Genomic DNA, 15,222 nt, shown 5'->3' on the forward strand with positions numbered 1-15,222 from the left:
GCACCGGGAGGGGGGGACACATCGGGTGGGGGTCCCATGGGCATCCGATGGGGTGTGGGGTGATGGGTGCCCCGTAGGCAATGGGATACGGGGATGGGATGTGGGTGACGGCGTCGCGTGGGCTGGTGGGGATCCCATGAGCACCGTGTGGGGTGGGGAGCGATGGGTGCTCCGTCGGCAATGGGGGACAGGGGGATGGGTGCCACGGTGGCGCCACGCGAGGTGGGGGCAATAGGGGTGGGGTGGCATGGGGGCAGTGGGGTGATGGGTGCTGCGGTGCCCCGGGGCAATGGGGCGCTGCGGGGGGGGCCGGGCAGAGCCTGGCACTTGTCCCTGCGCCAGGTTCGCCACGAGGGAGCGGGACGGGCTCCTGCTCTACAACGGGCGCTTCAATGAGAAGCACGACTTCGTGGCGCTGGAGATCGTGAGCGAGCAGCTGCAGTTCACCTTCTCGGCAGGTACCGGCACTGCACGGCACTGCACAGCACTGCAGAGCACTGCAGAGCACCGCAGGACAATGGCGCTGCATGGCACTGCATAGCACCGCAGGGCACTGCAGAACACTGCATGGCACTGCACAGCACCGCACGGCACTGCAGGACAATGCCTGACGCTGCATGGCACTGCATAGCACTGCATGGCACTGCACAGCACCGTACGGCACTGCATAGCACTGCATGTTAGTGCAGGGCACTGCACAGCACTGCAGGGCACTGCAGGACGCTGCTGGGCGCTGCATAGCACTGCAGGACACTGCACAGCACCACATGGGCACTGCAGAGCACCGCAGGACAATGCCTGGCGCTGCATGGCACTGCATAGCACTGCAGGACAATGCCTGGCACTGCATAGCACCGCAGGGCACTGCAGAACACTGCATGGCACTGCACAGCATCGCAGGGCACTGCAGAACACTGCATGGCATTGCACAGCACTGCAGGGCACTGCACAGCACTGCCTGGCATTGCACAGCACTGAATAGCCTGTGCACTGCATCCCATGCATCCCACCCCGGCACTGCGTCCCTGGGTCGCGTACCCCTGGCGCTGCACCCCCTGTGTTATGTCCCTGGCTCTGCACCCGGGCACTGCCGGGCACTGGATCCCGGGCACTGCATCCCCTGCATGCCCCCTGCCGCAGCTGCTGCTCCCGCAGGTGAAGCCACCACCACCGTGTCCCCATTCGTGCCGGGAGGCGTCAGCGATGGGCAGTGGCACCGCGTCCAGCTCCACTACTACAACAAGGTGGGGGGGGCACGGGGGGAGCGGGCAGGGGGTGAAGGGATGGAAGGAGGAGGGATGGACGGGAGAGGGGTGAGGGCTTGAGGGGGACAAAGGGGCAGGGGGAGCAGAGAAGAGGTTGGGGGGCAGAGTTGCAGGGAGGGGGTTTGGGGGATGGAGGGAGGGAGGGATGGAGGATGGATGGATGATGGATGGATGATGGATGGATGGATGGAGGGATGGATGGATGGATGATGGATGGATGATGGATGATGGATGGATGATGGATGGATGGATGGAGGGATGGATGGATGGATGGATGGATGATGGATGATGGATGGATGATGGATGGATGGATGATGGATGGATGATGGATGGATGATGGATGGATGATGGATGGATGGATGGATGGATGGATGATGGATGGAATGGATGGATGGATGATGGATGGATGATGGATGGATGGATGGATGATGGATGGATGGATGGATGGATGGATGGATGATGGATGGATGATGGATGGATGATGGATGGATGATGGATGGATGGATGATGGATGGATGGATGGATGGATGGATGGATGGATGGATGGATGGATGATGGATGATGGATGGATGGATGGATGATGGATGGATGGATGGATGGATGATGGATGGATGATGGATGGATGGATGATGGATGGATGGATGGATGGATGATGATGGATGATGGATGGATGGATGGATGATGGATGGATGGATGGATGATGGATGATGGATGGATGATGGATGGATGATGGATGGATGGATGATGGATGGATGGATGGATGGATGGATGGATGGATGATGGATGGATGATGGATGGATGGATGGATGGATGGATGGATGGATGGATGGATGATGGATGGATGATGGATGGATGGATGGATGGATGGATGGATGGATGGATGGATGATGGATGGATGATGGATGGATGATGGATGGATGGATGATGGATGGATGATGGATGGATGGATGGAGGGATGGATGGATGGATGATGGATGGATGATGGATGGATGATGGATGGATGGATGGATGGATGATGGATGGATGATGGATGGATGATGGATGGATGGATGGATGGATGGATGATGGATGGATGGATGGATGGATGGATGATGGATGGATGATGGATGGATGGATGGATGGATGGATGGATGGATGATGGATGGATGATGGATGGATGGATGGATGGATGATGGATGGATGATGGATGGATGGATGGATGGATGGATGGATGATGGATGGTTGATGGATGGATGATGGATGGATGATGGATGGATGGAGGGATGATGGATGGATGATGGATGGATGGATGGATGATGGATGGATGATGGATGGATGATGGATGGATGGATGGATGGATGGATGGATGGATGGATGGATGATGGATGGATGATGGATGGATGGATGGATGGATGGATGATGGATGGATGGATGGATGGATGGATGGATGATGGATGGATGATGGATGGATGATGGATGGATGGATGATGGATGGATGGATGGATGGATGGATGGATGGATGGATGGATGATGGATGGATGGATGGATGGATGATGGATGGATGATGGATGGATGGATGGATGGATGGATGGATGGATGGATGGATGGATGGATGGATGGATGGATGGATGATGGATGGATGGATGGATGATGGATGGATGGATGGATGGATGGATGGATGGATGGATGGATGGATGGATGATGGATGGATGGATGGATGGATGGATGGATGGATGGATGGAGAGAGGGAGGGAGGGAGGGATGGCATGGGCAGGGGGAAGGAGGAGGCTGAGGAGGCAGTGAAGGCTGTTGGTCCATGGGGCTGTGGGACCACGGGGCCGCCCCTTCCCCCCCAACACTGACGGTGCCCGCAGCCGGTGCTGGGCCGCTCGGGGCTGCCGCAGGGCCCCTCGGAGCAGAAGGTGGCCGTGGTGACCGTGGATGAGTGCGACACGGGGCTGGCGCTGCGCTTCGGAGCCCGGCTCGGCAACTACAGCTGCGCCGCGCAGGGCACCCAGAACGGCACCAAGAAGTGCGGGGGGGTCCCCATGGACATTGGGCGCTGGGGGGGGGGCGGGGGGTCCCTTGAGGGTCACTGAGGGTTCCCATTGTGGGGGTGTCCCTTGGGGTCCCCATGGGTGAGGGAGTCTCTCAGGGTCCCCATAGGTGGAGGGGGGGTCCCTTAGGGGTATGGAGGATGCTTTGGGGGTCCCCATGGGTGGAGGGGTTCCTTCGGGTTTCTATGCACTGGGAGGGGTTGAGGGGTCCTTTGGGGGTCCCTCAGGGTCCCCGTAGGTGAAGACATCCCTTGGGAGGGCCCCTTGGTGCTCCCATGGGTGAGGGGGTCCCTGGGGGTCCCCATGGGTGAAGGGGGTTCCTTAGGGTTTCTATGCACTGGGAGGGGGGTGAGGGGTCCTTTGGGGGTCCCCATGGATCCCCATGGGTAAAGACATCCCTTGGGGGTTTTCCCTTGGGGTTCCCATGGGTAAAGACATCCCTTGGGGGGGGGAGGTCCCTTGGGGTCCCCATGGGTGAGGGGGTCCCTTAGGGTTTCTATGCACTGGAAGGGGAGTGAGGGATCCTTTGGGGGTCCCTCAGGGTCAGCATGGGTGAGGGTGTCCCTTGGGGTCCCCATGGGTAAAGACATCCCTTGGGGGGGGTTCCCTTGGGGTCCTCATGGGTGAGGGGTTCCCTTGGGGTCCTCCTGCACCAGAAGGGGATGGGGGGGGTCCCTCACGGTGCCGGTGGGTGCCGCAGGTCGCTGGACCTGACGGGGCCGCTGCTGCTGGGGGGGGTGCCCACCCTGCCCGAGAGCTTCCCCATCCGCAGCCGCCACTTCGTGGGGTGCATGCGGCACCTGCACATCGACCAGCGCCCCGTGGACATGGCGGCCTTCATCGCCAACAACGGCACCCTGCCCGGTGCGGGGGGCACCCATTGGCCATGGGGGGGCACCCATTGGGCGTGGCGTGGGGCAAACATTGGAAATGGGGGTGGCACCTATTGGGTGTGGGGGGGGCAAACATCGGAAATGGGGGGGCACCCAATGAAATAGGGGGGAAACCCATCGGGCGTGGGGGGGTGCACGCATTGGGCATGGGGGGGCACCCATTGGGCGTGGGGTGGGGGGCAGACATCGGAAATGGGGGGGCACCCACTGTGCATGGGGGGGAAGCCATTGGGCATGGGGGGGGCACCCATTGGGCATGGGGGGGCACCCATTGGGTATGGTGGAGGCAAACATTGGAAATGGGGGGGGGCACCCATTGGACATGGGGGGGTGCATGCATTGGGCGTGTGGGGGGGGAAACATCGGAAATGGGGGGGCACCCACTGTGCATGGGGGAGCACCCATTGGGCATGGGGGGGGGCAAACATTGGAAATGGGGGGGACCCATTGGGCATGGGGGGGCACCCATTGGGCATGGGGGTGGCACCCATTGGGCATGGGGGTGGCACCCATTGGGCGGGGGTGGTCACCCATTGGGTATGGGGGGGGCAAACATCGGAAATGGGGGGGCACCCATTGGGCATGGGGGGGGCGCCCATTGGGCATGGGGTGGGGGGTGTGGGGATGGGGCTGTCACCGTGATTGGCCTTGAGCACTTGAGGACCTGACAGGGTCCTAGTGCCCCCCGCTGGCACCATGGGGGGATGGGGAGGGGGTACAAGCATCCATCCCCAAACGCTCCCATGTGTGCCCCCCCCACCCAAGGGTGCCCAGCCAAGAGGCCGCTGTGTGACAGCGACACCTGCCACAACGGGGGCACCTGCGAGCAGGACTGGGACAGCTTCAGGTGCCGCTGCCCCGCGGGCTTCGGGGGCAGGACCTGCCAGGAAGGTATCAGGGGCTATGGGGCGGTTCATGGGGGCCATGGGGGTCTATGGGTGTCCATGGGTGTCAATGGGTGCTCCATGGGTGTCAATGGGTGCTCCATGGGTGTCCATGGGTGTCAATGGGTGCTCCATGGGTGTCCATGGGTGTCCATGGGGGTCTATGGGTGTCAGTGGGTGTCAATGGGTGTCCATGGTTGCTCCATCGGTGTCAATGGGTGTAAATGGGTGTCCATGGATGTCCATGGGTGTCAGTGGCTGTCCATGGGTGTCAATGGCTGTCCATGGGTGTCCATGGGTGTCCATCGGTGTCAATGGGTGTCTATGGGTGTCAATGTGTGCTCCATGGGTGTCCATGGTTGCTCCATGGGTGTCCATGGGTGTCCATGGGTGTCAATGGCTGTCCATGGGTGTCAATGGCTGTCCATGGGTGTCAGTGGGTGTCCATGGGTGTCAATGGCTGTCCATGGGTGTCAATGGCTGTCCATGGGTGTCCATGGGCGTCAATGGGTGTCCATGGGTGTCCATGGGTGTCAATGGGTGCTCCATGGGTGTCCATGGGTGTCCATGGGTGTCCATGGGGGTCTATGGGTGTCAGTGGGTGTCCATGGGTATCAATGGGTGCTCCATGGGTGTCCATGGGTGTCCATGGGGGTCTATGGGTGTCAGTGGGTGTCAATGGGTGTCCATGGTTGCTCCATCGGTGTCAATGGGTGTAAATGGGTGTCCATGGATGTCCATGGGTGTCAATGCCTGTCCATGGGTGTCCATGGGTGTCCATCGGTGTCAATGGGTGTCAATGTGTGCTCCATGGGTGTCCATGGGTGTCCATGGTTGCTCCATGGGTGTCCATGGGTGTCCATGGGTGTCTATGGGTGTCCATGGGTGCCAATGGGTGTCAATGGGCGTCAGTGGGTGTCCATGGGTGTCCATGGGTGTCAATGGGCGCCAATGGGTGTCAATGGGCGTCAGTGGGTGTCCATGGGTGTCAATGGGTGTCAATGGGTGCAATGGGTGTCAATGGGCGTCAATGGGTGCTCCATGGGTATCAATGGCTGTCCATGGGTGTCAATGGGTGTCCATGGGTGTCCATGGGTGTCCATGGGTGTCCATGGGTGTCAATGGCTGTCAGTGGGTGTCAATGGATGTCCATGGGTGTCAATGGCTGTCCATGGGTGTCCATGGGTGTCAATGGGTGTCCATGGGTGTCCATGGGTGTCAATGGGTGTCCATGGGCGTCCATGGGTGTCAATGGGTGTCTATGGGTGTTAATGTGTGCTCCATGGGTGTCCATGGTTGCTCCATGGGTGTCCATGGGTGTCCATGGGTGTCAATGGGTGTCCATGGGTGTCAATGGGTGTCTATGGGTGTCAATGTGTGCTCCATGGGTGTCCGTGGTTGCTCCATGGGTGTCCATGGGTGTCAATGGCTGTCCATGGGTGTCAATGGGTGTCCATGGGTGTCAATGGGTGTCCATGGGTGTCAATGGCTGTCCATGGGTGTCAATGGGTGTCCATGGGTGTCAATGGGTGTCTATGGGTGTCAATGGGCGTCAGTGGGTGTCCATGGGTGTCAATGGGTGTCCATGGGTGTCAATGGGTGTCTATGGGTGTCAATGTGTGCTCCATGGGTGTCCATGGTTGCTCCATGGGTGTCCATGGGTGTCCATGGGTGTCAATGGCTGTCCATGGGTGTCAATGGATGTCCATGGGTGTCAATGGATGTCCATGGGTGTCAATGGGTGCCAACGGGTGCTCGCCCCTGCCCCGCAGCCGTGGGCGCCCCGCAGCGCTTCGAGGGCCGCAGCCACGTGTCCTGGGCGGGGCTGGCGCTGCCCCTGGCCCTGCCCTGGCGCATGCGCGTCCAGCTCAGCACCCGGCACCCGCACGGGCTCCTCCTGCGGGCGGCGGCGCCGCCGCTCAGCGTCAGCGTGGAGGTGAGGGGGGCGTGGCCATGAGGGGGGCGTAACCATGGAGGGGGCGTGGCCATGGGGAGGTTCATAGCCATGGGGGGGCATGGCCATTGGAGGGGGTAATGGCCATGGGGGGGGCATGGCCATACAGGGGGGTCATTGCTATGGGGGAGTATGGTCATGGGGGGGGGGGCATGGCCATGGGGGGGGGGGGGGCGCATGGCTATTGGGGGGTATGGTCATGGATGGGGGCATGGTCATGGGGGGGACATGGCCAAGGGGGGAGCCATGGCCATGGGGGGGTAGTGGCCATAGGGGGAGCATGGTCATGGGGGGGGGTCGTGGCCATGGGGGGAGTCATGGCCATTTGGGGGTCGTGGCCATAGGGGGGGCATGGCCATGGGGGAGTGTTTGCTTTGGGGGGGTATTGCCAAGGGGGTCCTGGCCTTGGGGCTTTGGTGTCCTTGGTGGGGCTGTCACCCCCTGGGGTGCCCTGGGGGAGGTTCTTACGGGTGTTGCCATAGGGGAGGTGTTGCCATGGGGGGGGTCATTGCTATGGGGGGTTGTTGCCCTATGGGGAGGGGGAGGGCTCATTGCTATGGGGAGGTGTTGCCATGGGGGGGGTCATTGCTATGGGGAGGTGTTGCCATGGGGGGGGTCATTGCTATGGGGGGTTGTTGCCATGGGGGGGGGTTATTGCTATGGGGAGGTGTTGCCCATGGGGGGGGGTTATTGCTATGGGGAGGTGTTGCCATGGGGGGGGTCATTGCGATGGGGGGTTGTTGCCATGGGGGGGGTCATTGCTATGGGGAGGTGTTGCCATGGGGGGGGGTCATTGCTATGGGGGTTGTTGCCATGGGGGGGTCATTGCTATGGGGAGGTGTTGCCATGGGGGGGGGTCATTGCTATGGGGGTTGTTGCCATGGGGGGGTCATTGCCCTGCCCCTGCTCCCCCCCAGCTGGCCGAGGGCCGGCCCGAGGCAGGGCTGTGGCAGGGGGGGGCCCCCCTGGCCCGGCTGCGGCTGCCGCAGGCGTGGGTCAGCGATGGGCACTGGCACGAGGTGGAGCTGGGGCTGGAGCCAGGGGGGGCCCCGGGGCCCCCCCGCCTGCGCCTGGGCTGCGACTACGGCCGGTACCAGGTGAGCCCCCCCCCCCGCTCCCTATGGGCACCTATGGGTGACCCTGTGTCCCTCTGCTCCCTATGGGTGTCCCTGTGTCCCTCTGCTCCCTATGGGTGTCTCCGTGCCCCTCTGCTCCCTATGGGTGTCCCTGTGTCCTTCTGCTCCCTATGGGTGTCCCTGTGTCCTTCTGCTCCCTATGGGTGTCCCTGTGTCCCTCTGCTCCCTATGGGTGTCTCCGTGCCCCTCTGCTCCCTATGGGTGTCCCTGTGTCCTTCTGCTCCCTATGGGTGTCCCTGTGTCCTTCTGCTCCCTATGGGTGTCCCTGTGTCCTTCTGCTCCCTATGGGTGTCCCTGTGCCCCTCTGCTCCCTATGGGTGTCTCCGTGCCCCTCTGCTCCCTACGGGTGTCCCTGTGTGCCTCTGCTCCCTATGGGCACCTGTGGGTGTCCCTGTGTCCTTCTGCTCCCTATGGGTGTCCCTGTGCCCCTCTGCTCCCTATGGGTGTCCCTGTGACCCTCTGCTCCCTATGGGTGTCCCTGTGCCCCTCTGCTCCCTATGGGTATCCCTGTGTCCTTCTGCTCCCTATGGGTGTCCCTGTGTCCTTCTGTGCCCTATGGGCACCTATGGGTGTCCCTGTGTCCCTCTACTCCCTATGGGTGTCTCCGTGCCCCTCTGCTCCCTATGGGTGTCCCTGTGTCCCTCTGCTCCCTATGGACACCTATGGGTGTCTCCATGCCCCTCTGCTCCCTATGGGTGTCCCTGTGCCCCCCTGCTCCCCGTGGTGCCACCAGGGCTGTCCCTGTCCCGCAGGCTGTGACCAACGTGTCCCTGGAGCTGGGGGAGCTGCAGCTGCAGACCCTGAGCATGGGGGGGCTGCCGGGTGATGGGGGCACCGTGGAGCAGGGCTTCCGCGGCTGCATGCAGGTAATGCACCGGGACGGGGCCAGCGGGGCCGTGGGCACAGCGTGGGGCAGGACGTGGGGGCATCGGATGGGGCATGGGGTGGGTGACTGTGCCCTGGTGTGGGGACAAGAGATGGGGGTGCGAGCATGGGAATGGGGCCGTTGGGTATGTGTGGGGGCACAGGGATGTGAGCAAGGGGTCTGGGCATGGGAATGGGGACAGGGTGGAACTCCTGGCGGGGGTTATGGGGAGACACAGGGGGGTGCTGGGCTCTGGGGAGGAAACTGGGGCCCAGTGGTGGTGGTGGTGACACTGTGGTGGTACCACTGATGGTGCCACTGATGGTGACACTGTGTTGGTGACACTGTGTTGGTGCCACTGATGGTGACACTGTGTTGGTGACACTGTGTTGGTACCACTGATGGTGACACTGATGGTGACACTGTGTTGGTGACACTGTGTTGGTGCCACTGATGGTGACACTCTGTTGGTGACACTGTTGGTGACACTGATGGTGACATTGTTTTGGTGACACTGTTGGTGACACTGTGCCGGTGACACTGTGTTGGTGACACTGATGGTGACACTGTTGGTGACACTGATGGTGCCACTGTGCTGGTGACACTGTGTTGGTGACACTGTGTTGGTGACATTGTGCCGGTGACACTGTGCTGGTGACACTGTGCTGGTGACACTGTTGGTGACACTGTGCCGGTGACACTGTGTTGGTGACACTGTTGGTGACACCGTGCCGGTGACACTGTGCTGGTGACACCGTGTTGGTGACACAGATGGTGACACTGTTGGTGGCACTGTGCCGGTGACACTGTGCTGGTGACACTGATGGTGACACTGTTGGTGACACTGTCGATGCCAGGGCCTGCATCTGGGCGAGGCGGGTGCCGGGGCGCTGCACGTGGCCGCGGTGTCGCGGGTGGCTGTGACCGCGGGCTGTGACCTTCCGGACCCCTGCGCCGGGGGGCCCTGTCCCCCCCACAGCGACTGCGCCGGCCATGGGGACACCGTCACCTGCCGCTGCCACCCGGGTGAGCGAGGACACGGCCCCCGGGCGCTGACACCCCCTCATTGCTGTCCCCATGGCTCTGACACCCCCTTGTCCCTGTCCCCATGGCTCTGACACCCCCTTATTGCTGTCCCCATGGCTCTGACACCCCCTTGTCCCTGTCCCCATGGCTCTGACACCCCCTCATTGCTGTCCCCCCCATCCCTGTCCCCATGGCTCTGACACCCTCTCATTGCTGTCCCCCCCATCCCTGTCCCCACGGCACTGCCCCCCCAGTGACACCCGCTCCCCCCTGTCACCCCAGGGCACTTTGGGGACAGCTGTGTCAGTGCCTGTGCCCTCAACCCCTGCCACCCCCCGGCCACCTGCGCCCCCCAGCCCGGCTCCGTGCACGGCTACGCCTGCCTCTGCCCCCAGGGCCGCTTCGGGCCCTACTGCGAGCACAGGTCAGTGCCCCCCGGCATGTGGTGGTGCGAGGGGTGCCTGGCACACACGTGTGTGCATGTGTGTGTGTGCGTGCGTGTATGCATGTGTGCGTGCGTGTGTGTGTATGCATGTGGGGGGTGTGTGTGCGCGCGTGTGTGTGTATGCGTGTTCGTGTGTGCATGTGTGTGCGCGTGTGTGCGTGTGCACGTGTGTGCACTTGTGTGCGCATTGTGTGCGCGTGTGTGTGCACGTGTGTGTGCATTGTATGTGCGCGTGTGTGCATTGTGTGTGCGTGTGTGCACTTGTGTGTACATGTGTGTGTGCGTGTCCACGTTTGTGCATGTGTGTGCGTGTGTGTGCACTTGTGTGTGCATGTGTGTGCATGTGTGCGCGTGTGCGTGTGCGCACGTGTGTACGTGTGCGTGCGTGTGCACATGTGTGCGTGTGTGCGCGTGTGTGTGCACATCCGTGTATGCATGTGTACACGTGTGTGTGCATGTGTGTCTGAACGTGTGTGTGCACGTGTTTGCGTGCACGTGTGTGTGCACGCCTGTGCATGCATGTGGATGTGTGTACGTGTGTGTGTTCACGTGTGTGTTCACATGTGTGTGTTCACATGTGTGCACGTGTGTGTGCACGTGTGTTTGTGTGCACGCCTGTGCATGCATGTGGATGTGTGTACGCGTGTGTATTCACGTGTGTGTGTTCACATGTGTGCACGTGTGTGTGCACGTGTGTTTGTGTGCACGCCTGTGCATGCATGTGGATGTGTGTATGCGTGTGTATTCACGTGTGTGTGTTCACATGTGTGCACGTGTGTGTGCACGTGTGTTTGTGTGCACGCCTGTGCATGCATGTGGATGTGTGTATGCGTGTGTATTCACGTGTGTGTGTTCACATGTGTGCACGTGTGTGTGCACGCCTGTGCATGCATGTGGATGTGTGTACGCGTGTGTGTTCACGTGTGTTTGTGTGCACGCCTGTGCATGCATGTGGATGTGTACACGTGTGTGTGCACGTGTTTCTGTACACGTGTACGTCCGTTCACACGTGCGTGTGCTCTCCCGTCCAAGGGGCTCGGTGCTGCCCCCTCGCGGTGCCCCCCCCCCCCCGTTCACGCCCTGTCCCCCGGTGCCGCAGGGAGGCTCCGCCGTGCCCTCGGGGCTGGTGGGGGCACCCCACGTGCGGGCCCTGCAACTGCGACAGCGCCAAAGGCTTCGACCCCGACTGCAACAAGACCACGGGCGAGTGCCGCTGCAAGGTGGGACCTGCCCTGCGCCCGCCCCCCGACGGCGCCCACGCCCCCCAGCACCGTGACCCCCGTTGTTCCCCCCCATAGGAGAACCACTACCGCCCGGCGGGCAGCGGCTCCTGCCTGCTCTGCGACTGTTACCCCACCGGCTCCCTGTCGCGACGCTGCGATAGCGCCACGGGGCAGTGCCCCTGCAAGGCCGGGGTCATCGGGCGCCATTGCGACCGCTGCGACAACCCCTTCGCCGAGGTGACGGCCGGCGGCTGCGAAGGTGCGGGACAGCGCCCCCCGGCGGCCGCCCCCCGCCATGGCCGCGGCTGGCGGCGGCTGCCCCCCGGCGGTGACCGCGCTCTGCTCTCCCCCCCCCCCCCCCCCCAGTGAACTACGACAGCTGCCCCCGGGCCATCGAGAGCAGCATCTGGTGGCCACGGACCCGCTTTGGGTTGCCCGCGGCTGCCCCCTGCCCCAGGGGGGCTGTGGGTAGGTGGGGGCACCACAGGGATGGGGCGCGGGGGGGTAATTGGGGAGAGGGGGGGGGTGGGAACCGGTGGGGTGCGGGTGGTGGCGTGGATGGGGTGGGGGTGAGAAGGGGGTGATGGGGGGTGGTGGTGATGGGGGGGTGGGATGGGGTGGGATGGGGTGGGGTGGGGATGAGAAGGGGGTGACATGGTGGTGGCAATGATGGGATGGGATGAGATGGGATGGGGTGGGATGGGATGGGATGGGATGGGGTGGGGTGGGGTGGGGTGGGGTGGGGTGGGATGGGGTGGGGTGGGATGGGGTGGGGTGGGGTGGGATGGGATAGGATGGGATGGGATGGACTGGGATGGGATGGCATGGGGGTGAGAAGAGGGTGACATGGTGGTGGTGGTGATGGGTGGGGTGGGATGGGATGGGATGGGATGGGATGGGATAGGATGGGATGGGATGGGATGGGATGGGATGGGATGGGGTGGGATGGGATGGGATGGGATGGGGTGGGGTGGGGTGGGGTTGGGTTGAGATGGGATGGGATGGGATAGGATGGGATGGGATGGACTGGGATGGGATGGCATGGGGGTGAGAAGAGGGTGACATGGTGGTGGTGGTGATGGGTGGGGTGGGATGGGATGGGATGGGATGGGATGGGATAGGATGGGATGGGATGGGATGGGATGGGATGGGATGGGATGGGATGGGATGGGATGGGATGGACTGGGATGGGATGGACTGGGGGTGAGAAGAGGGTGACATGGTGGTGGCAGTGATGGGTGGGTGGGATGGGATGGGATGGGGCGGGATGGGATGGGGTGGCTTGGGGTAGGATGGGATGGATTGGGATGGGATGGGGATGAGAAGGGGGTGACGTGGTGGCAATGATGGGTGGGATGGGGTAGGGTGGGACGGGTTGGGGTGGGGTTGGGTTGAGATGGGATGGGGTGGGACGTGTTGGGATGGGGTGGGGTGGACTGGGGTGGGATGGGATGGGGATGTGAAGGGGGTGACAATGATGGTGGGATGTGGCAATGATGGGTGGGATGGGGTGGGATGGGATGGGCTGGGGTGGGGTGGGACAGGTTGGTATGGGGTTGGGTTGGGATGGGATGGGATGGGATGGGATGGGATGGGGTGGGGTGGGATGGGAGTGAGAAGGGGGTGACATGGTGGCAGAGATGATGGGTGGTGTGGGATGGGGTGGGGTGGGATGGATTGGGATGGGGTGGGTTGGGATGGGGTAGGGTGGGTTGGGATGGATTGGGATGGGGTGGGGTGGGATGGGATGGGGTGGGGTGGGGTGGGATGGATTGGGATGGGGTGGGATGGAGTGGGGTGGGGTGGGATGGGATGGGTTGGGATGGGATGGGATGGGATGGCTTGGGAGGGGATGGGGTGGGATGGGATGGGATGGGGTGGGGTGGGATGGGATGGATTGGGATGGGGTGGGGTGGGATGGGATGGGATGGGGTGGGGTGGGGGTGAGAAGGGGGTGACATGGTGGAGGCAATGATGGGATGGGATGGGGGAGGTGACAACCACCATGGCACCACTGGGACTGGGGCTGGGAGAAGACATGTTGGTGGCAGTGATGTAATAGGATGGGGTGGGATGGGATGGGAGAGGGGTGGGGATGGGATGGGAGAGGGGTGGGGGTGGGATGGGATGGATTGGGTTGGGATGGGATGGGGGAGGTGACAACCACCTGGGATTGGGGATGGGGGGTGACATTGTGGTGGCACCATTGGGACATGGTGAGGCAATGGTGGCACTGCTGGGACAGAGCTGAGGGTGACAGTGAGGTGGCATTGCTGGGATGGGGTATGGGGGGGGCGGACACCATGGTGGCACCACTGTGATGGGGAAGGGTGGGACACGGTGGTGGCATCACTGGGATACGATGCAGGGAGGTGAGCCCATGGTGGCATCAGTAGGGATGGGGCTGAGATGGGAGTGATGCTGTGGTGGAGATGGGGCTGACGTGGTGGTGGCGGAGCTGGGATGGGGCACATGGGGGACACCACGGTGGCGGCGCTGGTGGGATGGGGCTGTGCTGGGTGGCCGGGGCGGTGACAGGCTGGGGCCACGCAGGCACGGCGCTGCGGCACTGCGACGAGCACAGGGGGTGGCTGCCCCCCAACCTCTTCAACTGCAGCTCCCTCGCCTTCGCCCCCCTGCGCGCATGGGTGAGTGCCAGGGCTGGGGACATGGGGGGGGGGAACGGGACAGCGGTGACGGTGACACCAGAGGGGACAGTGAGCCTGGGAGGGCACAGCAGTGATGGTGTCACCAGGAGGGGACAGCAGTGGCAGTGTCACAGCGAGGGTTGCTGTTGTCCCCAGTGCCACGTCCCACAGACACACATGGTGCTGATGTCCCATACGGGCACGCAGCGCACCCTGTGTCACTGTGTGGTCACCAGTTCCATGTCCCTGGTTCCATGTCCCCACTGTCACCGGTTCCATGTCCCCACTGTCACCGGTTCCATGTCCTGCTGTCACTGGTTCCATGTCCCCGCAGTCACCGGTTCCATGTCCCTGTGGTCCCCAGTTCCATGTCCCCTGTTCCATGTCCCCACTGTCACCGGTTCCATGTCCCTGTGGTCCCCAGTTCCATGTCCCCTGTTCCATGTCCCCACTGTCACCGGTTCCATGTCCCTGCAGTCCCCGGTTCCATGTCCCTTTGGTCCCCAGTTCCATGTCCCCACTGTCCCCAGTTCCATGTCCCCAGTTCCATGTCCTTGTGGTCCCCAGTTCCATGTCCCCAGTTCCATGTCCCCACTGTCCCCAGTTCCATGTCCCCAGTTCCATGTCCTCGGGGTCCCCAGTTCCATGTCCCCAGTTCCGTGTCCCCACTGTTCCATGTCCCCAGTTCCATGTCCCCAGTTCCATGTCCCCAGTTCCATGTCCCCAGTTCCATGTCCCCAGTTCCATGTCCCCAGTTCCATGTCCCCTGTTCCATGTCCCCACTGTCACTGGTTCCATGTCTCCACAGTCCCCGGTTCCATGTCCCTTTGGTCCCCAGTTCCATGTC

The 15,222-nt window shown here is 62.3% G+C and overlaps 2 protein-coding genes across 2 annotated transcripts in view; one reads left to right on the top strand and one right to left on the bottom strand.

The window, feature by feature from the left end:
- The window catches only part of SHISA4 (shisa family member 4), a 69,476-nt gene extending 62,479 nt beyond the window's left edge, over positions 1–6,997 (bottom strand). The window contains exon 1 of the mRNA XM_057424480.1: positions 6,990–6,997. The gene's annotated coding sequence lies outside the window, so the exon portion shown is untranslated. The remainder of the gene's footprint in view (positions 1–6,989) is intronic.
- The window catches only part of CELSR2 (cadherin EGF LAG seven-pass G-type receptor 2), a gene marked incomplete at its 3' end in the record, with an annotated part of 40,051 nt that overhangs the window by 8,743 nt on the left and 16,086 nt on the right, over positions 1–15,222 (top strand). Inside the window, exons 4-17 of the mRNA XM_057424439.1 lie at positions 343–458; positions 1,156–1,244; positions 3,119–3,276; positions 4,002–4,165; positions 4,960–5,085; positions 6,851–7,014; positions 7,950–8,129; positions 8,921–9,034; positions 9,891–10,059; positions 10,342–10,483; positions 11,604–11,724; positions 11,803–11,986; positions 12,094–12,195; positions 14,281–14,375. Coding sequence (XP_057280422.1) covers positions 343–458; positions 1,156–1,244; positions 3,119–3,276; positions 4,002–4,165; positions 4,960–5,085; positions 6,851–7,014; positions 7,950–8,129; positions 8,921–9,034; positions 9,891–10,059; positions 10,342–10,483; positions 11,604–11,724; positions 11,803–11,986; positions 12,094–12,195; positions 14,281–14,375 — 1,924 coding nt within the window. The remainder of the gene's footprint in view (positions 1–342; positions 459–1,155; positions 1,245–3,118; positions 3,277–4,001; positions 4,166–4,959; positions 5,086–6,850; positions 7,015–7,949; positions 8,130–8,920; positions 9,035–9,890; positions 10,060–10,341; positions 10,484–11,603; positions 11,725–11,802; positions 11,987–12,093; positions 12,196–14,280; positions 14,376–15,222) is intronic.

This window comes from Pezoporus wallicus, unplaced genomic scaffold, assembly GCF_028554395.1.
Source record: "Pezoporus wallicus isolate ANWC-B61680 ecotype Strahan unplaced genomic scaffold, APGP_CSIRO_Pwel_v1 contig_9123, whole genome shotgun sequence".
NCBI lineage: Eukaryota > Metazoa > Chordata > Aves > Psittaciformes > Psittacidae > Pezoporus > Pezoporus wallicus.